This window comes from Ambystoma mexicanum, chromosome 6q, assembly GCF_040938575.1.
Source record: "Ambystoma mexicanum isolate Mex_15411 chromosome 6q, UKY_AmexF1_1, whole genome shotgun sequence".
Lineage (NCBI taxonomy): Eukaryota > Metazoa > Chordata > Amphibia > Caudata > Ambystomatidae > Ambystoma > Ambystoma mexicanum.
Genome location: NC_090937.1, coordinates 243,956,146 through 243,983,035, shown reverse-complemented (window position 1 = coordinate 243,983,035; position 26,890 = coordinate 243,956,146). Strand labels below are relative to the sequence as shown.

General features: G+C 48.5%; 1 protein-coding gene across 4 annotated transcripts in view; it reads right to left on the bottom strand.

The window, feature by feature from the left end:
• PPP3CA (protein phosphatase 3 catalytic subunit alpha) overlaps window positions 1-26,890 on the bottom strand; it is a 1,568,629-nt gene that overhangs the window by 155,522 nt on the left and 1,386,217 nt on the right. For 2 of the 4 annotated variants that reach the window (XM_069630705.1, XM_069630706.1), the window contains exon 11: window positions 11,283-11,312. The exons of the other annotated variants lie outside the window; for them this stretch is intronic. In XM_069630705.1, coding sequence (XP_069486806.1) covers window positions 11,283-11,312 — 30 coding nt within the window. The remainder of the gene's footprint in view (window positions 1-11,282; window positions 11,313-26,890) is intronic. 4 annotated transcript variants of the gene reach the window in all.

Sequence of the window (26,890 nt, the reverse complement as noted above, 5' to 3'; positions counted from 1 at the left end):
CAGTTCCAGGAGAACGTCCAGTCTTCCCCACACAGGGTCTCTACTATGAGTGCTCGCGTCACCATCTTCCAATTCTGCAGGGGTGGGAAAAGATTCAGGGAAGACAAATCCAACACTCGCAGGCCTGCCTGGTTCTTTTGAATAGCAAAGATGCAGGAGTTAAAGCCCTGCCCCTGCTGGGGGGGGGGGGTGTGGGGGTCGGGACCTCCTGCACTGCCTTGTTCTCTACTATGGAGAAAATGTCTGCTAGGAGTGATGGTGTACCGATCGGTGGGAGAGGGGGAGAACCCGGGAGAAAAGGAAGTGGTAAATGGAAGCGCAGGGCACAACTGAGATGACCCATGCGTTTGTGAACTTTGCCAGCCAAGCCTTACTGTGGAAGGGCAGCCTACCCCCAACCGGGTGCTATGGACCTGAAAAGAATTGTCATTGTTTCTTCTGGTCAGAGTCTGATGAGTGGGAGGGGGACTGGAAGAACCCCTTGTTTGAGGCTTTGTGGTGTTTGTGCCTGTGCTGACTGGGAGACCTGTCAGGCTGCCTGGCTTTGTGTTACTGTAACCTGCCCTTTGTCTGAGAGGCTGTGCCTGTGAGAAAGGCTTTGCTCCTGGCTTGGTAAGAATCACCAGTGACTTGGCTGTCTGAGAGCTACTACTCTTCTTGCCCAGCTCTTCACCAGTTGTATCTATGCTGGATACCCAAGTTGTACCTGGTAGCCTATAGCCAGTCCATGCGCCTCATGTCTGTTGCCAGACAGATCGCTCTGTTAGCCGTGTCGATGTGGCCTACTGTTGCCTCCGTAATGTCCCGTGCCACGAGTTTCGCCTCAGCTAGGCCTGTTTTCAATGAGGCTTCCATGTCCTAATAGATGCCAGGCAGAAATTCTGTGTTTTCCCTCCACAGGTTTTGATTAGCCGCAGCCAGGATGGCGTCTGCGTTGGCCTGCCTGAGGTGAAGACCTGCATTAGAGTATACCTTCTTGCCATATGATTCAAGAGTCTTTTATTCCTTGTTCATGAGGGCTGTCGTGGCAGTACTAGACGAGGAAGTCTGGGCTTGGCATACATGGATGCTGCAGCGTAACCGATGAGAGGTTGCAGGTGTGTCGAGAGTGCATGCTGTCGGCCTGCCTGAACGTATCATCCAGCTTTTTGTTAACATGTTGCGTGGAGTGTGGCCTGTGCCACCTCTTCTTGGTCAAGGCCTCCACATCCTTCTGTAGGGGGATGCCAGACCTCCCCTATGCCCTGATGCTCAGGACCTGTGCCAGAAATCCTGCCCCAGGAAGCTCCTTGTGGGGCTAGGGGATGCCCAGATATTCCGACAGGCCATAGATCCTTTGGAGATGCTTCCATGTGTGGGGGTTTGCACCTGCACTAGGGCTGCTGGAGCCTCACGAATGGGCTGCTGTGGAGGCAGGCGCATTGGCTGTGCTGCGGTGGGCTGCGCGGGCGAAGCCGGAGGCAACATGTCCGTGATAATGCCCTGGAGAATGGAGCCCATTTGTGGAGACGGCATGAGAGACATGAATTTGTCGAAAAACCTGTCCTCACAGGCTGGCTGAGCTCTATCCTGCACCAGAGGCGAATGCGCCTGCTGCCTCCCCGGCCCTTGTCCGTACACGGGGTCACTGTACCTGGAACCTGAGATGTTGGAGTATGACATGGTCCAGGTGACTGGCGTCATTGGTACCCACTCTGCCCTTGGAGTAAAACTTCTCTGTTGATTGCCTGGTTGGCGGGCCTTTGCGCTTGCCGCTGTTGCTGATTGGGTGTGGCGGACATCTTTTCTCATGCCGCAGCCATTTTGTCTGTGCCACGTGGAGCTGTAGCCAGCATGCTCCCAGGCTCGGCCTCCATGCCTGTCTGCACCTGCGCTGCCCTGCACCTCAGTTGTACACCCGGTAGGCTGTGCACCCTCAGCCTTCAGGCCGGTGGTGCTGGCTGTGCATATAGGCGCCCCCTCTGGTAAGGACCCGTTATCATGGCAAGGCCCCTCGGGAAGAGTCCCAGTAGTAGTAGAACTCACAGGCCCCTCGGCTGTGGAACCAGTAGCTGTGCGAGCATCGGTGCTTCCTGAGCCGGTGCAAGGGCCAGATTGACCGCTTCCGCCAGAGGGCTTCCCCTACTTTGTCTTCCTCCAGAGGTAGTCCTTGATGTTCTTTGCAGGAGCCCTGTTTAACAGCTCTCTCCAAACCGTGACCCGGGCGTGAGAGCAGTGCACGCAGAGCACCTGTCCCATCCATGGTCTTCGCCAAGGCACCAGAGACAAGAGTCAGTGCAGATCTGCTGTGGGGAAGGAACTGTCGCAAGATGGGCACCTGCAAAAGCCTACCCAAGTCGATATGCGTGCGTACAAACTAAGGCATTGGTGAACGGTGTTCCCAATATCTGTAAAAGAAAAGAAAAAGATTTCAGGGAAAGCGTGGAGAATTATGACGCTTGAGGCCTCAACCAGGGGCGCTGGTGGAAGCAATCTGTTCCAGTTGGCGTCAAAAAAGGGGACTGAGGTTTGGTGCTGGTGGGTGGGATTAAGTGAGCCTGTACTCCCAGGGCCACACCCCTCCCCCCCCACACGCCAGTAAATTTAAAGGGGAAATGTCTTTCTGGTGGAAAAGAGGTTCCCATCCCTCGCAAGGGATGTCAATAAAGGATGGATGAAAGAGTACGGGACGAAGGAGTACACCATTGTAGACTCACTGACCAGTGAGCTGTGGTGCTGCCACGAATGAGAGCTTCAGCAAGTGTCTCATCTCTGAGTAGGGTCGCCCTCAAATCAACTTTTTTGCGACAGCTACCAATGCCAAATATCAAAGGTTTGCCAGCAGGTACCCTCGGCCAAGGAGTCTGACGGTCACCTTCTTGTTCCCTTTAGAGCAGGCTTGTCCAACCTTTTTGAATGTGGGGCCGAAGCATTAACTTTTTGTCACCCGGTGGGCCGGCGAGCCAAAAGTGAACACCCTCACCCAAAGCAGTATATTCAAAAGCAATGGTGTGTGACCTTTGACACAATAGCATCACAGGCAAAGCCATGCAGTCCCAAAGATAGCTTTTGGTGACGGGGGCAGTGATCAAAGGTTAGTTTCTTGTGATTTCTTCCAGTGTGTATGCGTTGATATTTCTCTGACTATAACGATCTAGGGAGGGTTTGGGGAGGTTCGTCACCCCCCAAGATTTTTTTCCCAAACATGGGGCTGAAATTGTGCATTTTACAGCAGGAAAAGTGACCAAAAAGCCATAAGTTAACAATCCTTTCTAAAGGGGAACATTTACATTCCATGTCACCAAAAGCAGACAAGAACATTGTAGAACACAACACATTTTAATGATCAATGTGTTCACAGTGTAAGACAGCACTGTCGCTGATGTAACACATTGGCATGCTGGTTGTGCCCAAAATATGCCTCTGTAGCAACATGTCTATGCTGGCTGTTCCCAATTTAGGCCAGCATTGTCCTCTACAAAGCATGATTGATGCTGCCTGAGCATGTGCAGTGTGCCCAATACATATGCCAGCGTATCTCTGTAATACACATTAATTACTTCTGTGGTAATGAAAGAAGCATAAATCGATTCCAGCGGGCACCTGAGATAGTAAAGGTCCTCCGCCACGACCCGGTTTATTGGACGGACCCAATATTGCAGAAATAAATTAATCGTGTCAACGGACCCGACAAACATTGAACAAATAAATAAATTGGGCAGGGGAGCCGACTTATGAATTTCCCGAGGGGTGCCCAAATATAGGAAGGGACATCACCATCAGTTATATGACCGCATTTGCACGTAGTCGCCAACTTGGTGCGAGGTGGGCAGGGGGGGTGCAAAACAGTGGAAACATTGGCTAGCATGTACTGCATATACTAAAGTCAAGTAAGGAGGAGGTTTAAACCTTCCAGTTGCATTCCAGTAGGCCAAGACTGCCCCTACTCCACCCCTCTATAATCATCCAGGTTGTAGTAGCCCTCAAAAGGCAGAGCAACACAACTAGGATGGGAGAACGAAATGCCATCCCATCCTGTGAGTGTGTCAAACCTCAGAGCAAAGACTGTGCGTGTGTCTCCTACCTTGGAGCACAATCTCACTAATTTGGTGCAAATCTCGCAAGTGGGTGCATGGGAATCCCATGCGTGTGGGTGGGCTGCAGACCCCGGATCACTTGCTCATTTCTTCAGTGTGAAACTCTGGCCAAGGCAGTACTTTCCCAATGGTGAGAAGTGTCGTATTTTCACATTAACTATGCTTAAGCACTTTGGGTTATTGAATAGTGCTGCTACATTCTTAGCAATTCCATCCCTTTAAATATATTCGCTCTTGTATAACCACAACAGTGTTGATTTATTCGGATGATGATGAAGATGATGTTAGACTTGCTCAATAGTTCTGGTTCTGTATCATTAAATGTACTTCAGATATTCAGAGTCTTGGGAGGATAGCTCAGGGGCAACATGCTCGCCTTGGAAGCAAGACGACATGGAGCAACACAGGTTCGATCCCTCTGGGTATATTTTGCGCATTATAAATAACCAATAAAAATAAATAAATCTGCTGAGAAGTGCTAGGGCCTTGTCAATAAGAGTGCAGAAGCTCAACTGAGAAGTGCTGCTGATGTCCCATCAAAAGTATAGCAACCCCACCAAGATGAACTAGCATTGCCTCAACAAAAGCATAGTATTACAATTATAGAAGCCCTGGTTAGCAAGCTGAGTACCAGCATTGCCCCATTTCAAATATGGCAGCTCTAGTAGAAAATAGATTACACAGCCCTGCTGAGAAGTGCTGTTACTGTCTCTTTAAAAATATAGAAGCCCATTAGCTCTGCACCATTAGGCCCTGCAAGTACTGTCCCATTGAATGCTATTACACTGGACAAGGTCAACAGTATGGCAAGGTCCATACTGGGTTTTATGTGATAATTCTGCATTTTGAAGAACACATACAAAAAAGACTGATTTATTTCGGCCGATTTGTGTGGTCAAAAGGCTGAATTATCACATTCTACTGCCCACCCACCCTGCTAAACCCCCCAAGAAGGTGATCCCACCTCACCCCACACTCCCACCCTCTCCACGCTGTTACCTTCCTTAGAATTCAGGGGAGTTACCTCCCTCAATTCCTCCGTTCCCCGCCCATAGCATAGCATTCCCCCTCACCACGTACACACTCAGAGACATGCAAACAGTCTCATTTGCCCTCTCCCTGCCACCTCCCTCCGCAGATGCAATGCAAGAGGGGTGCACCCCTCTTGCTAAGAGGGGTGCACAGATGTACAAACACATCCAACCCAAAAAGATTTTTAGAAATTGAGGGACAGACTTGCTTTGCATCTGTGCCTCCATTTCTAAAAATCGTTTTGGGTTGGGTGTACCTCTACATCTGTGCACCCCTCTTGGCAAGAGGGGCGCACAGATGTACAAACACACCCAACCGAAACGACTTGCTTTGCATCTGTGCCTCATTTTTAGAAATTGAGGGACAGACTTGCTTTGCATCTGTGCCTCAATTTCTAAAAATCGTTTTGGGTTGGGTGTACTTGTACATACGTGCACACAGATGTAGAAGTATACCCAAACCAAAACGATTTTTAGAAATTGAGGGACAGATGCAAAACAAGATCTTGCTTTGCATCCGTCCCTCAGTTTTTAAACATTGTTTTTTACCCGGCTTTTACCCAGGCCGCCAGAAAGACACAGTATGGATGGAACAAAGGGCCATCCATACTTGTCTCTTCTCTCTGCCACGGGGGTTTGGGGGGTGGAGCACCCGCGTACTCTGCGCCCCTGAAACCGGGCTGTGGCCTGTAACTGCCTCTGGTGCCGGGAGTACCAGAGGCAGTTACAGGCCACGACCCAGTTTATTTATTTATTTGTTCGATGTTTGTCGGGTCTCTGGACCCGATTAATTTATTTATTTCTGCAATGTTGGTCGGACCCAACATTGCAGAAATAAATAAATTAATCGGGTCCAGAGACCCAACAGACATTGAACAAATAAATAAACCGGGCCGTGGCATGAGGCAGTAACAGTCCTCCACTACGGCCCGGTTTATTTATTTGTTCAATGTTTTCTGTACAGCCTCGCGGGCCACATGAAATGGCTTGGAGGGCCGCATTGTGGCCCGCGGGCCGTATGTTGGACAACCTTGTTTTAGAGGGTGTCTTCCTGTACACTTTCTCACTGATGCCATGCGTGATGAGCACACTCAGACGTTGGCATTGCAAAATGATCTTCATTGCACTGGTATGGCCAAGTCAGATCTGGTACTCAGACCTTCTCCATCTGTCAGTGGCTGCGGCCATCAAACTGTCTCTACTTCCAGACCTCCTCCCAGAAAAGGAGCGTCAATCCTGCACCATAACCCATTGTGTCTTACAAAAAAATATTACAACATTCCCCATCAATCAGATTTCAAGAAACCAGAACAGCAACATCGAACTGTAGACAAACAAGTATCAACAATCTGTTACCACCTTCATTATACATCAATTTAGGTTTCTCAGATAAATCTATTAAAACAAATAACTAAGTGACAAAAAGGTGATTTTTCATTAAGAGTTTAACTGGCTGAAAGGAAAGGTCTTTTAAGTTATCACTTGAGAAAAATTCACATATTATTAGGTTTAAGGTCTGCTAAACTGAAAAGAGAAAATACAAACATCATTGCACAATTTAGAAGCATCTTAATGAAAATTATGATTTAAGAGGTTGTGAATTCAGGAAATGTACATGACGGGTATAGCGGACTAAAACAAATTAAATGCAAACACTAAAAGAAAAGATGATTTTGTGATTTGAGTTTTATGGCAACTTTTATCTGTGGTCATGTTTGAGGTTTTTAGCCAGACATGGCAGCGTGGTCCGCTATCTTGGAGAGACTTACAAAGACTCAAAATCCCCCTTATTCTAAATGGCTGTTCTGTTATATACGAGGTACAACATATGCTTTGAGGGAGTTGGGCTTTCAAAGCAAAGAAGCATGCAGCAGAAGAGCAACGATGGACAGTGGTTTAGAAGAGAATAAGATTAAATAGAAAAGGTGATATTGCTACCTATCTTAGAAGAAGAGAAGCGTACTGGATAACACTGAGAGACTCGGTGAGAAGAGAATTGAATTAAATGATTGGGATGAACTGTAGAATAAGGCATTGCTCCTCTGACAAAGTGTAATTGGGACTATTATTTGTGTCCCCATAAATAAAGGAAACTTTGCTATCCATTCTGGATGCATGCTTTATTGGTGGTTCCTGCCACACCCACTATAAACACATCTTTTAGACTTGTCTATTCCTTTCCATGCAGTTTAGCAAACGCATATGAGTCAGCGTCAAGATGTCTGATGTAGCTTCCGCCACCAAAACATCTATCTTTTTTGAGACATGGCAAGGGGGGGGGGAATCACTAACATAACAAAAAAGTCACTCTTACTGAACTTTAACGCACATGCGTCAGCGCTAGGACGTCATATGCAGTCCAGCATTTGAATACGGACAACACATATTACGGTTCCCTTTCCAATAGGCGGAGGAGGCCGGTAACAGGCGCGACAAGGTATCACAATTCTAAGGTGAGCGCTGCAGAATTCTAGTTTGAAACTCACATCATAAATGTATTACTTCTAGGCTAACCAATATCTAATTGAATGATAGACATCGGCATTCAAACTAGGCTTGCGAAACTTCAGCACCACTCAGTAAGCTTTCGACTTATTGCACAAACTAATGGTGCATTAGGATGGGTAAGAGGATCCCTGTATCACAATTTAAACTGCACGGTCTCCACGTTAAACTTTATGTAACCCTGTATTCCTTTAATTTAGAAAGCACCTGCTTGCTTATGAAAACACACATATGATGCTTGATGAGAACCAAACGGCATGTCCACCTCTGTCTAGTGACAAGACAAACAACTGAGTATGCATCAAAAACAACCTTCTAGTACACACTATATAATTTTGACTGAGGGACTGAACTGAATTTGGGAATTGCTTTTTAAATGCATGGGCGCAAGGAAATTGGGGAAAATTGAATGTCTTCACTAGTGGTCACATTACCACTTTTTAGCATGCTTTTTCAGCACACAGGATTGTCTCAGTCACTTTGAGGCACTGCATCTTAGATAAAATGCACGATTATATGCACACAATACAATATGTGAGGGAAACTAGCACTAGTTTCTTTCCCTTCAGAAACATTTTCTTTTGTTTTACATAGGTTGGATCCCTTGATAATATATGAACTGTACCCTGATGAAAACGCAGGAGGGCTTTCTATACATTGCTTTCAAATCAACACCTGTAAATAAAAACAGTATGAAGGCACCCAGCACTTTCTGTTGAACAAACTTTTGTATTTGGCTGTCAAAAACGGAAGCACCTCAGATGCATTAAAACACGTGTCGGTTGAAAGCGACACATTACGTTCTGTGTTTATGAATGGGACATTATACCACAAATCTCTGCATATTGTTTTGTTTCAGTTTTGTATAGATTGTTTTTAGGAACTGTGAGAAACCAGAAGGTGTCTCACCCAAGTCCCCAGGGATCCGTCATCCAGGTGGCCAGGAGACAGCCGTCCCTTTGGATCCAGTTCCTGGGAGTGGACCAGTGCGGGAGGATCACCTGGGTGAGGGATTTTTGGGGAGTGGGAGACCAGATGGTGAGACCCGGTATCCCCTTCCCTGTAACACCTTTACCCCATCCTACCACGTAGGATTTAGGAACTCTACCCCTCCTTTTACAACATGAACACTTTCTCACCGACAGCCCGCTATGAGAGAAAACAGACTAACACCCGAGCACTATACCCGACGTCCCAAGTCAGGCGAGGTCAGGCAATGACTGACCACCACACACACCTGACTTCCATTAAGCTTTCTCACACAGATAAAAGGCAGAGTACGAGAGACAAAGCACACGAGGAAAGAGCAGTTTCGAGACAGCAGGAGAACGAGAGAGTAAAGACGGCTAAACAGAAGGGGATCACAAGGAGGGAAGTTACCTTGACATTTTTGACAAGGAACCGTTATTTTCCTGAGCCCTTGAGAATAGAAAGCGTAAGACCAGGAAATCAGACTGAAGAATCCTGCATTGTGTGTCTTGAGATACCCAGGGCCCTCCATCTTCAATAATGAAGGCAGGGAGAATCACCAGCCGCCGTGGTACCATCTTTAGGCTTCAAGAACAAAGCAGCGTCAGTGAAATCAACACAGCCGGTGAGTTGTGGAGACCGATACAAGACCAGTCTGTGTTGAAGTCAAGGCTGCAAGCAGCAACATTGCATGGTGAGCAGTGGAACGAACATTGTTAAAACCCATGTGATGAGAGTAAAGTTGAATTGCTGATGAGTGACAACTTTAAAACCAAGATACAAAATCTTTGACATAGTGGTCCGCACTGCATGTGTGCTCAATTGAAGGTCTCTGTAAGGTATCCAGATGAGGAGTTGCAAAAAGGAAAGTGAAGAAAGGTCATATCAAGAAGAGAACTAGTAATTGTGAAGCGAAGTGGTCCTGCGACGGGTCAAGCAAAATCCGGTGGACAGTCGAAAATCTTCAATTTTGATGAAGTAAAGAAATTTGGTCTGAGCCTGGCGAAGGGAGGTCAATTGAAGGTTTTGTGTTAAAGTGGTTCTGAGTCCGGCAGAGGGGGACCCAGGGCAAACAGTGAACCACCCGAGCAGTTGTATATTTGGTCCGAGGAGGGAGACCAATTGAAGTTTTTGTGTTAAAGTGGGTCTGACCCCGGCAGAGTTGTATAGGTGAATCCTAAGAAGAAAGGAACTTTAATGTTTTTCGTGTTTCATAAGGCCTTCTGAAATAAGAGACTTTGAATGGTAAAGAGACTTCGGCACAGAAGGATCTGAGGTTGAGGTTTTGAACTGCATCCTCGTGATAGAGAAGCCAGAGATTGTGCTAAGCTCGAGTGCGCCACCTTGTCCCGTGCTGAAAACGTGGGAAAGGGAAGCCAACAGCTTGAATATCCTGACATATCATTTCTTGAACATGTTTCTTTTACATAACATTGTTTCCCACACTATTTGTATTTAGAAGTAAGGATTGGCAATAGGTTTATTAGTATAGGCCCTTTTATTCTGGCAGACTCGACTAGGACTGTTTTATTATTTGATGGTCGTAGCTTGCTCCCATCTTTAGATTTAGGATTAGATAGGCATTTTTCAAACCCTTTTTGAAGTTCAATAAACACCCTTGAACTGTGATCACTTGTATCTGTTTTACTGTTTGATACCATACCTTCCTTACAGAACAGTGAATGTCGGATGCATATCTAAAGTCAATGACAACTTGTTACCACTATGAATTGTGTTTTTCAAAAAAATATATGCTGCTGTGACAAGTTTATGTTCTGACCCTAATTTAGTTAGATTCAATCTGTCTGTTCCGAACAAAAACTAACTCCTTCAATACAGCAAAAAAAGTTTTTGAAATGTGAGCAACATGTCTTAACAGTGCAAATATCACGGCAAAAGAGCTGTACATAGTGGTTCAAACCCATTGTTTTCACTACTATAGTCTTACAGCTTAAACTGATGTTTGCAAAAAAAGGTTAGTAAGAGCAAATCAATAACAAGCAAAGTACAGAAGGTCTTTGAGTTATAATTTAACAGCGAGGTCTGAACAAGCAGCCATTACTAATTTAACAACATGTTCATGAAGGAATGGCAGTTGTATCTCAATAGGGTGGGAGAGCAGTGTTATGGGTGCAGTGAAAAGAAATGAGTTGACTACATCAGACACGATTGAGAAAAGATGACCGATGTGTACTGTGACAAACCAGAAAGTGCAAACTTTACAAGCAAATGCATCATTACATTTATGTCCATGGGAAATGAAAATGATTCTGGCATTCATACAGTAGCACAAATCAAGTATATGAAAGTTCTTACCACTCATGTATATCTAGAACACTGTACCCCTTCGAAAAAGCACACCGAGAATGGTGGGTACATTTTACCATTAGTCAAGATCAATAACAAGACTGTTCTGGGAGCCAGTCTTGCATGGTGTGTCAAACTAAAATTAAGTGAATGTACAACTAATTTTAGTTTGCAGCACACCAGTTTTTTATTACCTTGGCTTAACTATCTCACTGGAGTGAAAGGCAAGAAGAAAAAAGGTGCATTCAACAAGTATTCATCAAAGTGCAGAGGTATCAAGGAGTATATTGTTTACTGACCAAGCTTACGTAAACTGCGGGGTTGGGAGGTGAGGTGGGTGGAGGGAAATCGTCCAAAAGCTACTCAAAACCCCTTAACAGATATACTATAATACCTTTTTTCTGTGCACAAATAAGTTGCTCTTCTTATGAACATCCAAGTGGGGGGAAATGAAACATATCAGTGAGGTTTGCAGTAGGGAAGGGGAGAAGGAAGAAAGTTATGACAACATCAATTGGAAAGAAATGCTTAAGTAAAGTCTGCAAAATAGAAAAGAAACAGATTAGGCAAAGAACACCAAAAGGAAAGTATAAAATATAAATTTGAGAATAGGAGTAGGAATGGTAAACATGTGCAATATTAAAGATGGGTTAGTGGTTTAGAGCCAAGAAGGTTTAAATGATGCAGCCGTTAGTAACAAACCATAACCATTAGTCGAATGGAATTATAAGTCAACACCTTGCGGCACAAAGCAAAGTCACTCTGTTTAGACAGATTCTGACCAGTCATTTACACAACTTGCATCAAAGAAAAAAAATGACATGCACTAAGCACGCCCACAGGCCACTTCCGTTACTGCATACCTTTTTATTTAAGCGAGAATGCTATGGGAAGATTACAGCGTGTGGTTTTTAATACAGCAATTACATGAATTGATGAAGCAACTGTTACAAAACGGTGATAAAAATGAAGCATCCGAGGACAGCAGGCTGCATCACGTGACAGTGCATCTTATTTCTTGGTCGATGTTCCACATCAAGTAGTTACTGATCTTCTCAAATCTACAAGGGCACTTGCCAGAGTTAATTTGTGAAAAACAAGGACCCCTATACATTTAGGGGTGGGTGGATACCACACTTGAAAGCAGTAGCAAAAGTATCTTTATTGCAACTCAAGTCCAATGGCCAATGCCATCATGTAACAATGGATGTTCAACAGCAGAGGTAACATATTACATATGTACTACATGGAATGCTTGTTTAGTTCAGATGACTGTGGACTGAAGGCTCCTATGGGAGTTTCTCGCTGTTCAACTCCGAACAGCGGGACACTTCCATATGATTCTTCAGTCCACAGTGATCTGAACTTGACAAACATACCATGTAGTACATATACCTTGGTGTTGCGAGTATTGTGATACATACCCAAGAGACTATTTTTTACCCAAGTTTGCGCTGACTTTAAAGAAATGCTTCTACAGAGTCCTTACAATCTAAATTAACGTTAGGCTCAGCCCCATGAACCATAAAAGGCATGTTAATCAACAATTTGATGTTTATCAGAAGAGACCATGACTTCCGTAATTGCCCTACCCTTGCAAATCACAAGTGAAGATAAAATAGGGAGGCAGGTGGAAAGGGGGAGTTATACAGAGAAATGAACACAACAGGAAGTTATGTTTCATTTTCCAATAATGCAGGAAAGAATGCTGTGGCGTGTCTCACCAGAACCTCCCGCTCCCGGTGGTATGGACTGGGTCACCAGTTACCCATTTTGTATGCTTGTGTGTACAGTCTATGGGGTTTCCAATGGATTACATTGCATAATTCCAGTGGGAATAGAATTTCTGAGAATTATTGGAAATAATTTAGAAATCCATAACATTTTAATGAAATATGGGTTATGAAATGACATCTGGTTTTGCAACAATAGATGCCAAACATATAGATTGTAAATGAATAGTTACTCACCGCAGTGACTAACGTACTCCTAGTCCCTTTTTTCTCCATACTGCATGGGCGTCCATCGCTAGGGACGTGAGACAGAACCTTTTTCACCAGATAAAACGTTCTTCCCCTTTAAATTTAGAGGCGTGCATGGGTGGGGAATTGAGAGCATGCGCTCCCCTGACTCCGCCCACCAGCACCACTCCTCAGTCCCCACTGACGCGTTGACAATATTATCATTGCCTAATAACACCAGTTTTATTAGGGGGGATGATGGTGGGCCGTATTTAGGAAAGGGGACTATGGACTAGGAGTAGTTAGTCATTACGGTGAGTAACTTAATTACTCCTACATCCCGTCCCCTTTCCTCAATACTGCATTGGCGATTACAACTGAATGTGGCCCCAGGGTGGAGAGGAGACCCTCCTCAAGCGAAAAAGTACTTTAGAAACGCCTTTGTGAAAGCCGAGTCTGATTTAGAGCTGGCGCCCTTACAGAAAGCCAAAGGGGTGGCTCAGGTGGCCGCCCTGCTTATGACCTGCCACGGGACCTGCCACTGGAATGAGATTGTTGTGGCCTTAGCTCTGAAAGCATGGGCGTGCATGTTAGCTGGAAGTGGTTTGTGCTGCCCCTCATAGGCCTCCTTGATGGCCGAATGTTAGGGAGAATTCTAATTTTATGGCTAATTTCCCTCACCTAGTGAGTCCCCCAGCAGCTTTGCTGGATGTCTGGAGTTTATTTTTTCCACTTGGTAAGAGTGTGAGCTTTTCCCCCACTCTTACCCATGTTTTGCCATGTGCATTTCCTCTGTTTTTGTGATTGTGAACTCTGGAGTACACCACTTCAGTAGCCCCCTTCTTTTGTGCGTTACACAGCACCTTCAGTGCAGTGACACAGGGTTGTCTTTTAAACTTCCCACCAACTCCATTTCTGGGGCTAACTACTGTTCCACAGAAAAGGGTAAAGTTGCCATTAACTTTACTTAGTCATTTAACCACAGATCCAGTACACCCCATCTTACATGGAGCATTGTTTTGCTCTTTTAACATTTAGACTTGGCTGGTGGCAGTGGTATCTACCCTAACTTTTCTACCGCGATTATACTTTATAAACGTGGTATTGTTTTAGGCTATTATATCAGCCTCGAACTTAAACCCGCTTGACCAAATACTTTTTCTTTTGGCTCTGGTCGGGTTTATTCGCCATTTCTTTTTGTTAAAGTCCTTCTTGTATTTTACTTTGCGCTGCAAACCAGGTTTGCCTTCTTTGTTCACTGTCTTTTGGCAGGCTTCTGCCAGGAAGCCCTCCTCTAGGCGCCTGGGTGTCTAGGTGGGCTGAATGTGAGGGAGGGGTGTAGTCACCCCCTGCACAGAGTATCCTAGGAAACCCAAGTTGCACTTTGCCATGATTGGCTGAGGTGGTTGTCTGGGCTGGACAACCCCCCTGCTGCGTGATTGACAGCCAGGCTGTGTGAATGGGTGGTTTTTGCATAAAAGGCAGAACTCTTGGGCTAGAAGTCAGAGTCGCCACTGGAAATACAAGGAGCCGAAGAGAAGCTGAGAAGTCGGCTGCTGCAACTATCCCATCCTGGTGAAGCCCTGCTGCAGTCCTAAGCTATCTACCCTTCGACGACTAGAGAAGATCCAGTCTGCAGTCTTCTTCCCTTGAGCCTGGTGGGGATAACCAGCTCATCATCTTCAGCCAAAGGATCCTCTTCGTGGCCCAAATCGCAGCACCCTGCTGTAGGGGTCCGGATAGCCATCTGAAGAGCCTCTCCTGTTTTTAAGGAGCGCACCTTTTATTCACCGTCGCTGCTGCTGGCTTCATCCCTGTGTGGTGCAGACCCCTCCAGACGTTCTCCTTTGCACCGAAGCTCCAGGAACCGTGGGTCTGCAGGAAACTACCAGGAACAACTGCCGTGGCACCAGCTTCTTCATTGAATAAGGTACTATGTTCTGCTTGAGGAATTAGGGGGAATCCCTTTTCTTCACCTCCAAGGCTTGTCCTTGTCTTCCCTACTTCTTTTAACTTTTGCTTCCTCTGTTGACAATATCTAAGTACTCCTGGCAATGTTGAATCGTAAACTGTCCGATTGTGTGATCCTCGACAACAGGAACCCGGTTCCACTTGACACTGGCTCCGGCCTATTGACTCTTGAATTTCTGTCTATGCGTGTTCTCTGATTCATCTGCCTTGCCTAAAGTATTGCCTATGATTTTTACCCCCAACTCTCTCTGGGTATCTCAGGTGCTAAGTGTGTTTTTACCCCGGTAACATTTCTTGCCGCGGATACGCGTTTCTTTAGTAAGACCGAACTGTCATTTCTGTCAAAAAGTGATCGCAAATGTATTCCCGGTAACGTCTTTTGTTTCACAACACCGGTCCGTTAAAACATAGGGTACTTACCTTGAAGTTAAACCGTATAAAGTGAATAATAAGTTGAAGTATATTTTACGTGTGGTTTTGAATTAATAGAAGTGTCTTGTTTATAACAAACGGTTTAAAAATAAATGTACTTCTATTTTTTTACCTGAAACTTTGAGTCAGTGTTTGCTTGAGTCACAGTAATTGCGGTCCCTTTGTGTAATCTCTGCTACTGCTCATATACTCCTGAGATAAGCCTGGCTGCTCCGCTACTGCTACCACTTTAACATAGTACAGGCTTGTACCAAAGGTAAAAGTTGTATTGCCACCTCTAGCCTTAATTGTGTGTAGTGGTCCCTAAGGGCACTGCACAGGATTCTGCCCAACACCGAAACCATCCGAAGGTGACAGAGCGTTCGACTTGCAGATGCTCTTGGCTCTGTCCAGATAGAATTTTCAGAACACATCCGACATCCAGACAGTGTAAGACCCTCTGAGCATCGTCCTTCGGATCGGCAAAAAACGCAGGTAAAACCATCTCCTCGTTTCGATGGAAAGCAGAGGCTACCCTTAGGTAGGAATGTGGGATGCATTCTCAGGACCACCTTTTTTTTTTTTTATTTTTTAAAATATATTTTTATTGTTTTTTTCAAGAAACATACAACCAGTATCATCAACACGACAATCAATTAAATATCCGCAATAATTCCCATTCCCTCCCTCCCCAAGTGAACCCGGACCGGGGTTACGCAGTCTGCTGCTGGCATTAGGGTGAGCCCGGGCTGTCCGGGTCCTCACCTGAGGTGCTGGCTTCCTTAGGACTGAACAGGGCCGTCGTGAGGGCAATCCACTGCAGGAGGTCCTCCGAGTCATTTATTTTTTGCTGTCTTTGCGCCAGCTCCCAGGCCCCGGTTTCAGCCACAGTCCATCTGCGAAGGTCCTCCCACCATGTTACAAGTTTAGGGGCTCTGGGACACTTCCAGGCCATTGCGATGCGCCTTTTAGCGAGGATGTACATCAAATCTTTGAGCCTGTTGAGAGATTTGTTTTTTTTCCCTCGTGGGTACGAGCCCAATAGGCATGCCTTGGGGGATTGCACGTCTAGCGTTATGTCCTCCTCTGCTACCTTGGTCTGAATTTGCGACCAGAAGGTTCGTATGTTCGGGCAGGCCCAAAACATGTGGGTCAGGGAGGCCGCAGGTTCTTGGCACTTGGGGCACCGCACCACACCAGCGCCATTGAATCTCGAGATGACAGCTGGGGTAAGGTAGGCCCTATGGATGATGTAAAATTGGATAAGTTGAAATCGGGCATTCCTAGAGACCTTTTTGTGATAGTGTGTTATTGTTTCCCACTCCGTGTCGCCAAATAGTGTGTTCAGCTCGGCCTCCCATTTGCTCTTGCATGTGAGTTCGCTATGTGTGGTGTTGTCAATTAGGATCTCATAAAGCCTAGAGGTTTCGTGTCCCCCTTCTGCCACACCTATCAGGTTCTCTATGGCCTCGTGTCCGGCGCATTGGGATTCTGCATCCGGCCATCGCCTCCTAAGTCTGTCCAGCACCGCCCCGTATAGAAGGAACTGACCCCGTGGGACCCCAGTCAATTCGTGCAGCTCGGGAAATGTGTGGATGCCCTGGTCATCCACCAGATCGCCCAGAGTGGCGACGCCAGAGGGCTCCCATATATTCCGGATCGCCCTCCGGTCTTCCGGCCTAGTGAACATGATGGCGGCTATAGGGATCTGTGGGGAGTAAGGGTCGGACAGCTTGACCAACTTGCAGGCCCGACTCCAAATTTGAGTGCCTAGGCGGATGAGGTGCGCGTCCAGCGTTTTGGGCATTGGTCCGATCCAGAGGAGGTCCCTGAGCAGCCATGGTGCGTCTGGGGGCTGCAATAGGCGTGTGTCCGTCATGGCATCATCAGCCATCCACTGGATCACGTGCTTAAGCTGGGCCGCTATGTAGTAGAGCTCAAAGTTAGGTGTGTTCAGGCCTCCCCTCTCGTACGGTCTTTGAGTAATGTCTAGGGCAACTCTGTGCCTCCCCTCCCGCCATAAGAGTTTCCTACATAGCATGGCCAGGTCTTTGAAAAAACGCTGGGGGATGTTGTAGGGGACGTTGGTGAAGAAGTGTAGGAGACGGGGGAGTGCTACCATTTTAAGGAGTCCCGCCCTACCAGCCATCGAAAGGGGCAGTTTGCACCATAGGTCGATTGATTTAGCCAGTCCCTCCTTAGCCCTGCCCGTGTTCAGAACATGTTCGGTCTCAGGGTCCCGGTGGATCACGACGCCCAGATATTTGAACGTAGTGGGTTCCCATTTAAGGGCCAAAGGGGGGAGGTGTTCTTCCTTGGTTCCACTAAGTGCAGCCAGGGGGAATAAGCAAGACTTGCTGTGGTTAATCTGGACCCCTGTACATCTGTGGAACCCATCTAGGGTTTCCAGGATGTAGGGGAGAAGGTGTTCGGGATCCCTCAGGTAGAGGAGCATGTCATCCGCATACATGGAGACAAGGTGGTTCACACCATTTATCGTTATTCCCCCGTCACCGTATTCCTGCCTAAGGTATGCTGCCACTGGTTCAATCGCTAAGATGTAAAGTAGAGGGGATAGGGGGCACCCTTGTCGAGTGCCCCTGGCCAGGCTCCATTTTTCAGAAAAAGTGTTGTTGGTACGCACTCTGGCGGTGGGGTTGGTGTAAATGAGTTTTACCCAGTTCAAAAAAGCCGTTCCGATCCCCATCTTTGCTAAGGTGGCATAAAGCCATGTCCATCGGACCGAATCAAAGGCTTTAGAGGCGTCGAGGGACACAACTGCATATTTACCGGGCATGCCGTTTGTGCTGTGTATCACGTGGTGCAGCCTTCGCAGGTTCTCGGACATAGAGCGACCCTGCATGTAGCCCGACTGATCCTGGTGTATGAGGTATGGGACGGCTGCACGAAGCCTTCTGGCCAGTAATGCGGTGAGGATTTTGTTGTCTACATTCAACATGGATAGTGGGCGGTATGAGCCGCAGTCAGAGCTGTCCTTGTCGGGCTTAAGTAGGGGGATGATGGTGGCTTCAATCATGGTGTCGGGGAGGTGGCCTATGTCATACGCCTCGTTATATACTTTGGACAACAGGGGGGCCAGTATATCCTCATAGGCCTTATAAAATTCGCTCGGGAGACCGTCCGGTCCCGGCGTTTTACCCGAGGGCAATGACCTAATGGTGGCTGTGACCTCGTCGGGGGTGACGGGGGCTCCGAGGGGATCTGCCAAGTGGTCCTCCAGGCATGGGAGCCAGATGGCGTCTAGGGCGTCCTCGATCGCGTGGTCAGGGGGCGGGGCTGGATCGGAGTAAAGGGTTTGGTAATATTGTTTGAACGCTGCATTGATACCCACTTGCGTGTGGAGGGTCAGGCCGTCTGTATTACGAATGGAGCAAATGGGGTATCTGGGGGTTTCTCGTTTATAAAGCCATGCAAGAAGCTTCCCGGGTTTATCGCCCAGGGCATGATTCCTCTCCGTGAATTTAGTATAGCTCAACTTCCCCAGCGTCTCCCAGTGTGTTAGGCATGTTTGTTTAAGATCAATCATCTTTTGCAAGTGGGCGGGATCAGGGGACGGGGTGGCTTCGAGATCTTGGAGTTCAGTCTCAGCGTGCGCTAGCAGGGACGTGACGGATTTTAGGGCCCCTCCAGCCGCGGCTATCATTTCCCCCCTAGTTACCACCTTGTAGGCTTCCCAGGCTGTGCCTAAGTATCTGACGCTATCAATGTTGGTCTGCCAGTAATGTGTGGAACCCACCCTGATTTGTTCGCTGAAGGCTTTGTCCAACAGCGCTTCGCTTCTCAATTTCCACGTGGGGATGGGGGGCCTGGGCGTCGTGGTCACCCACGAGGTCATCAAAGGGGAATGGTCTGAAAGTACCCTGGCTAGGTACTGCGTGTCCTCAAATCCCGCCACATGCTCTTCGCTAATGAACAGGCAGTCTATCCTGGTATGGACCTTATGTGGGGGGGAGTAAAAGGAGTAGCCTCTGGTTTCGGGGTTTTGCACTCTCCACAGGTCTTTCAGGGCATATTGCTGCGTGAGGGCGTTCAATATCTTGGCGGGTGGGGAGGGGTCCCCGTGTTTACCATCCGACCTGTCTATGCAAGGGTTCAGGGTACAGTTATTGTCACCTCCCCATATCGTTATGCATTCATCACTCGGGGTCAGCCGAGCGTACAGCGGGCGAAAGAAAACAGTGGCATCATGATTCGGGGCATAGGTGCAAATCAGGCGGACGTCCCTCCCCTCTATGGTGCCCTGAACCAGGGCCATCCTACCTTCATTGTCCGTTTTGGTGTGGGTCAGCTTGACTGGGACAGAGGGGGCGATCCATATCAAGACGCCTCTGGCGTAGGTGGAGTAGGGGGAGCCCACTAGGGTGCCCCGCCAGACCTTGGCCAACGCTGCAAGCTTAGGGCCACATAAGTGGGTCTCCTGAAGGAGGGCGATTCCGACCCTGTGGCGTTTCATGTAGGCGTGGATGCGTCGCTGTTTGATATAGCTGTTTAGCCCCCCGACGTTCCAGGACATGACTCTGATCCTCTCAGCCTGGTCTGTGTGTGGTCGTGCGGCTGTGGGAAGCGTGAGGTTGAGGGGTTTGACGAACCTGGTCGTCCTGGTTGCAATTCTGCTGCGCTTGGTCCCGGTCCGGTTTGTGTCCAATTCAAACTGCAATCCCAACTTGGGGTTCGAACCCCCACAAACAACAACGTCTAACTTAACAAAAAACACAACTTCAAACATAACACGTCTAGCGAGGTTGCCCTTGCTCTGACATCCCCGTTTCTGCCCCATCAGACCAGGGTCTTCCGGTGCCCTACGGGCGGGTGAACTCACCCAAAGTATCCTGGGGTTAGGAAGGGGGCTGCCTCCGAAGGTGTTGTCAGGAGGTGCGCCACGACCGGCGCGGCTCCGGTTCCATCAGTGTCGCCACGACTATTGTCATATGAATGTACAATCGGCGACTGCAGTCAATGAGTGGAGAAGTTCCTATGTTGCGGGCGGCTAGGGCCCGCGCTGCTTCCGTTCGATGTCCGGGATCTGTTCTCTGTCCATCCATTCGCAGGCCTCTGCTGGGTTATCAAACAAGTGGGCCTTGTTGTTGCGCAGGACCTTGAGTCTAGCCGGGTAGAGGAGTAGATAGCGCAGGCCTGCTTCCTTGAGTCTCGCCTTGGTGTGGTGGAACTGGGCCCTGCTCCTTTGAACCTGCAGGGTGTAGTCAGGGTAGATTGCTATCTTTGCGGCGTCCCTCTGTATGGATCCGCCCATCCTGGTGAAGGCCAAAATGGATTCCCTGTCCCTATAGTTGAGGACTTTGGCTATTATGGGTCTTGGTGGGGTCCCCGGTGGGGGCCTCCTGGCTAAGGAGCGATGGGCTCTTTCAATAGTGAAGCCCTGCGACAGTTTCCCGGCCCCAATTTCCTGTATGAGCAGGTTCTCGACGTAGTTGGTAGGGTCGTTGCCCTCGATGCCCTCGGGCAGGCCGATAATTCTGATATTGTTTCTGCGGGCCCTTCCTTCGGCCTCCTCAGCCCTGTCCTCTAGGTTCTTCACTTTCTGCGCCAAAATGTCTACATCCTTTAAAAGTTGAGTTTTGGCATCGGTATTGTCTCGGACTTGGATCTCGAGAGCGTCCGTTCTGCCGGTGATAGAGCGCACATCCTGCCTCAGTAAATTCAGGTCGATCGCAACCGCATCAATCTTGTCCTCCATAGTTTTCTGGAGTGTCTTGATGGCCTCTAGCAGTTGGGAGTTAGCTGGCTCGGGTCTCGCGGCGCCCGGCACCTCCACAGGGGCAGAAGCCTCCGCGGGTCCGATCGCTCCAGCGGCCGCGAAGGACTCCATGGTAGTTTGGCGGTGTCTGCTTCGGGCGCCCTTAGTGGTCATGTCCTATCTTCGTGGTCCGTCAGGCCTCGGCAGGCACTACACAGTCTGTGTCCGATGGCGCCGTGCTGGGGATGCTTCGTGGGGGGGGTTGTGCGTCGGCCGCCCGCCGGGCTGCGCCAGTGGGCCGCTCAGCAGGGCCCGGTGAGGGTGTAGTTAAGGCCGCATCAGGCGCTCCCCCCTCCGTCTCCTCGCTGCTCTTCTTCGGGACACAGGAGCACAGGTCTCAGCTTAGGCAATCTCTGCCACTTCAGATCGAGTTCCATAAAGGCTGGCCCCTTGCGGGTTCCTCCCGGTCGGTCACAGGGCTCCGCTACAGCGTCAGGCTGGGCATCGTCATGGCCGCCATTTTCTGTCCTCGTACGACGTTCCGTTTCTTTTTGATGGTGCGGGCCCTCAGAGGGTCGTGAGGCTCCCAAACTTCGTCAACAGGCGGAACACTCCTTCACACGACCTATATTCTGTTTTCAAGTGGCTGCAGTCAAGTTTAAGCGGTAGTTGGTGGCGGATCCATAATCGTATCGAGCGGAGCTGCGCCGAACACGTCCTTCCTACATGGCGGTTAGCCACGCCCCCCTCTCAGGACCACCTTATCGTTGTGAAAAGTAGTATAGGGTTCTGATACCACCAACGCCAGAGACCCACCAACAAAGCTGTTTTAGTTGTGACCAATCTGATGTCGGCGGACGCCAATGGTTCGAATGGTTTGTGCGCCAGGGCGCCCAACACTACATTGAGATTCCACATGAGGTATGGCTTCTTGATGGGCAGGTAGAGCCTGGTGTGGCCCGCCAGATGCTGTTTAACCACCGGGTTGGAGGAGGAAAAGACCTCCTCCTCAGAATTCCGGAATTATCGGAATTCCTGTAGGCCCCTATGACTGCCAAGTAGGTGAGACAGGTGTCCATTTGCATCTGAGTGAGCAAGGTGTACACAGAATGAGAGCGCATTGTCCAATGTGCAAGTAAGGTGGGGGGGTCAATCTCCTTCGAGTCAGCCCAGTGACAGACCCAGGTCCATTTACTCTTGTACTGGCTCCTAGTATCCCTGCTCCTAGCACCCTGAATGATGTCCAGGTTAGTCTGAGACAGGCTCAAATGCTTCAGTATGACCTGTTCAGGAACCACGCTGCGAGGGCTAATTTCTGTGGAGTGGGGTGTATGACCCTGCCCTCTGCTGCAAGAGGAGGTGAGCTGGGTCCAGTGGCAGGTGAATGCACCCATTCACCACCAGCACGGATCAGAATGATGAGGAGGTGACACAATTCCCTTATCTTGCAGATCACCCTGTGGATCAGGGGTGTGTGAGCGAATGCATACGCGGTCATGCCATTCCACTGTATCTGGAATGCGACGCCCAGGGAGCCGGGGCCTTGCCCCTGCCAGGACGCATACTGCTGGCACTTCCTGTTGGACCAGGAGGCAAAGAGATCCAACTGAGGATGCCCCCATCTGCTGAAGACCCCGAGCAGGACCTGATTGTTCAATTGCCATTTGTAATTGTCTGCTCCCAGTCTGCTGAGCAAGTCCGCTTCCAGGTTGGACTCCCCCGGGAGGTGGATTGCAGACAGGTAGATGTTGTTCTCCAGGGTACATTCCCACATGCTGACCGCTAGACAACGCAGCAGTGGGCGTGCATTGACAGGTACCAGGCACAGAGCACCCGACATACAACTATGTTAGAGTTTGAATGGAGCGAAGAGAAACAGGCGCAGGACCTGGCCTTCAGCTTTAAATAGGTGCTAGGAAGCTTGTTGGGCGATGCAGTGGCGCAAGGGGTAAAACCCCTGCAGGACAGGTTGGCGCCCTGGGAATCTATCCTGAGCCAGCCCTGCAAAGACAGTCTACCGGAAGTACGCCCACAGGGACCTCAGACAAAGGCCTTAAGGGGAGTACAATTATCCGCAAGAGGAAATCCTCTGCTGGCCTCCCAGGTCGTGCTGTGTTTGTAAAGCTGAGAGAAGTTTTCACGAAGAGGTCGGCAGTTCCAAGCCTCACAACGCCCTCCTCAGGGGATGACAATATGGGAAATGATGACCCCATGCTCGGAAGAGGAGCCGACAGAAGTAAACCTGTCCTCGCAAGAGGAAGAAGAGAGGATTTAGGAAGATTGGGAGAATCCCAGAGGGGATAAAAGAGCCCGAAAAGAAACATCTAGAGGATGTAAATGAGGAAATAACAGACATGTATGAGCCGAAAGACATTGGAAATCCCAGCTCTTCAGATTAGCAGCCCTCCCAGGGTGACAAAATGTATGGCCATAAGGCTCAGGAAAGCGCTGGACAAAGTAGTAAGACAGTGCATGAGAGTGGACTGTCCATGCCCAGATCTACCAGGCAAGGTAGCAGAAACACCATAGCTAGACCCTAAAATGCTGGTGTTCGTTACTAAGACAAACACGGATCCTCGGAGGGGCAGACAGGTCATGGAGGAGCTATCAAGAGAAGGTACTGGACCTCGCAGGTCCACTAGCCAAGATAATGGACCTAGCCGAGCGAGCCAGGGACACCGGAGAGGAAGTAGACTCAGAGGCCTTAGCGAACTGGGCCCAGAGAGCGGTATGCCTACTGGGGAATGCAAAATTTGCTAACTCCTCAGAAAGGAGAGGACTCCTGCTAAAAATAGATGCAAAGCTAGGAGACCTAGCGCCATACGAAGCAGGGGAAGCAGCGCAAGGCCTTCTCTTCGGAGAGACCTTCGTCAAAGAAATGGGGAGATTTGTGGGGACCTACACGTGCCTCGAGAAATCGCAAGCATCCATCTGAAAAATCCTCCCAGGCAAAGTTTTTGCTGCGACCAGCCGCTATCGACGTCGAGCAGCCGGTCACTTCCACACAGGTAGAAGACCTCACAACAACAGAGCCCAAAACTGGAAAAACAAGCAACAAGACACCTTCTTGCCCAGCAGAAGGAAAGTCCCACGAGGCCGCAGAGGCAGGGAGCCAGGATGAGGCCAAGGCTCCGCCACAGGTGAGAGGTTTGTCATCCACCAGTGGGAGGGAGAACACAGCTTTATTGGCAGAGCTGGCGTGTGCTTTCCATCGATGCCTCTCTCACAGTGCCAGTAAAGGCACTTTTCCGGTCATTCCTGGCTTTCAGCTGGGACGACCAATTCTGGCAATTCAAAACAATGCCCTTTGGTCTAGCGCCATGGGCATTTATCAATCTCATGAAACAGTAGCAGCAGCGATCAGGGAGAAAGGGATGAGAATTAACATACTTAGACGACTTGCTACTACTACCCAAAGATCAAGAGATGCTGATATACCAGACGACATGGGTGAAGGAGTTCCTCTCCTCACTGGGATTCCTGGTGAACCAGGAAAAGTCCAATATGATGCCAGCTCAAAGGCTGTACTTCCTAAGCTTGGTGCTAGACACCAGGAAATTGTCTCTAGAGTTGCCAGCCAGAAAGATTAGAGATATCAAGAAAGAGATCAGAGCTTGTCTGAGCAAACAGATGATATTGCTCAGGGTCCTAGCGAAAATAGTAGGGCTGCTAGCATTATCCATCCAAGCCATTTTCCCGGGACCATTACATTATCGAGCCCTGCAAAGGCTGAAGATCAGGCACCTGCAACAAGGTCTGAGATATCACCAATTAGTACCCCTAGATGAAGATTCTGTCACAAAACTAGAGTGGTGGTTGAAGAATATGGATGCCTGGAATGGACGAGCCATATTCGGGGATCGTCCTGACCTGATAAAGTCAGACGCCAGTCGCATAGGCTGGGGAGTGAGGTGCGGCTCGCTAGATAGGAGAGAAATGGAGAGCAGAAGAACTGCAACTTCACATAAATTGCTTAGAATTACTAGCTGGTTCTTTGCAATCAGAGCCTTCACGAAAGGGAGAGTCAGCTCCTGTGTCCTGCTCAAGATGGACAACATCTCGGCAGACAGGTATATCAATTACCTGGGAAGAACCAAATCTAAACTCCTAGCAGAACCAGCGAAAAACCTCTGGCATTTTTGCCTGCAGTCAGGGACGTCAGTCACAACAGAATACCTGCCAGGGACTCTGAACATGACAGCAGACTGGAACTCCGATACCTGTCAGATTCCAGAGACTGGAAGCAGAACGTGAAAATATTCCAGCAGCTGGACCACCTATGGGAACTAGTGCACATCGATTTGTTCACGTCACGACTGAACGCACAAACGGCTAGCTACTTCAGCTGGAGGATAGACCCATCCGCACAAGGGACAGACGCTTTCCTGCAGAATTGGGAAGTGAAGCTGCATTCCCCCCCCCACCCTCTGTTTCGTGATGTTGATCAGAGTGCTTGCAAAGTGCTGACGGGACAGAGCGGAGTTGATCCTAATTACTCTGATGTGGAAATCGCAAGTATGGCTTCTGACTCCGATGGAACTATCTGCAGATTTCGTGGATCTTCCCGGATGAAGAGCACTTGCTAACAGACCCAGCTGGGTCACTTCATCCTCAGAGTGAGAGGGACTCTCTCGCTACTAGTGAGCAGGATATCAGGAGATGCTGGGCGCTGCCAGGCATTTTCACACAGGCGGCCAAGCTCATCGCAGAGTCGTGGGCACCCTCCACAAGGAGCAGGTACGACGCGGCTTGGAACAAATATACGGCATGGTGCAGAGGGAGAAATGTTCATCCCATTTCGGTGCCTGTAATAGCAATTCTGAATTTCCTGGCCCATCTCTTAGAAGATGGCAAAGCCTTCAGGACCATCGGAGTGTACAGGTCAGCAATATCGGCAGGGCACCTTGCCATTGAGGGAGCCCCTGGAGGGTAGCTCCCAGCAGTAATACTGCTCATAAAAAGGTGCACAATTTAGAGTGCCACCAGAACTGAGATACGTGCAATTATGGGCCGTAGCGGTAGTATTGAGGCTGCAGGCGAGTTGGCCGGCAAATATATATCTGTATCTGAAACAATTGTCAGGGAAACTAGTCATGCTGCTGTGTCTGGTATCATGCAGACGAGTAGCGGACGTCAAAGCATTGGAAGTGAACAGAAAGACCTTCGGGCTAGAAGGAGTAACATTTGCATTGGCCAAGAGGACAAAGACCAGTTCCACAACTATTTTCTACCACTACTTGCCGAGTAACCAGAAATGGTGTGTAGCGGCATGTATTAGGGAATATGAAGAAAGGACAGCAGAGATTAGGCCAGCCGGTACTACGCAATTGCTAATAGCACGCAGAAAGCCCTTCCAAGCAGTAGGGATGGCCACAGTGTCCAGATCCGTGCGAGAGGTAATGCAGCTAGCAGGCATCGACTTACAGAAAAACGGAGCCCATTCCACAAGAGGGGCTGTGGCATCGAAAGCATTCTCAGCAGGTGTAACATTGCAAGATAGTATGCAAGCGACAGACTGGGTCAGTGATAATACATTTAAAAATGTTGTTTAAAGCCAATTCAAAGGTTGGCGACAACAGTGATGGCAAGCATTGAACAAGTATAATGCTCGCTTCAGTCTTGACATAGAATGAAGCTTACCACTGCTCAGGGAGTATTGATTCTATTAAAGACTAGGAGGCAAGCATCAATTTCCCAACCTATGCATATTCTGTATAGATCATAAATAAAAGCATGTATGAATAGAATAGCAGTACACGGACTCCACCCCAATGTTATGTCTTGTATGCTCCATAGGAGATGACCAGCTGCGAGATGGCGTAGCCAGCAGTCTAGAGAGAGAGCAAAGAGGCCCAGACGAGCAGCAGCAGATCAAGGCAGTTGGAAGCCAGAAGTTGAAGTTGTGATGTTCCGTTAAGCAAAGTTTACAGCTAGGGTGCAGTT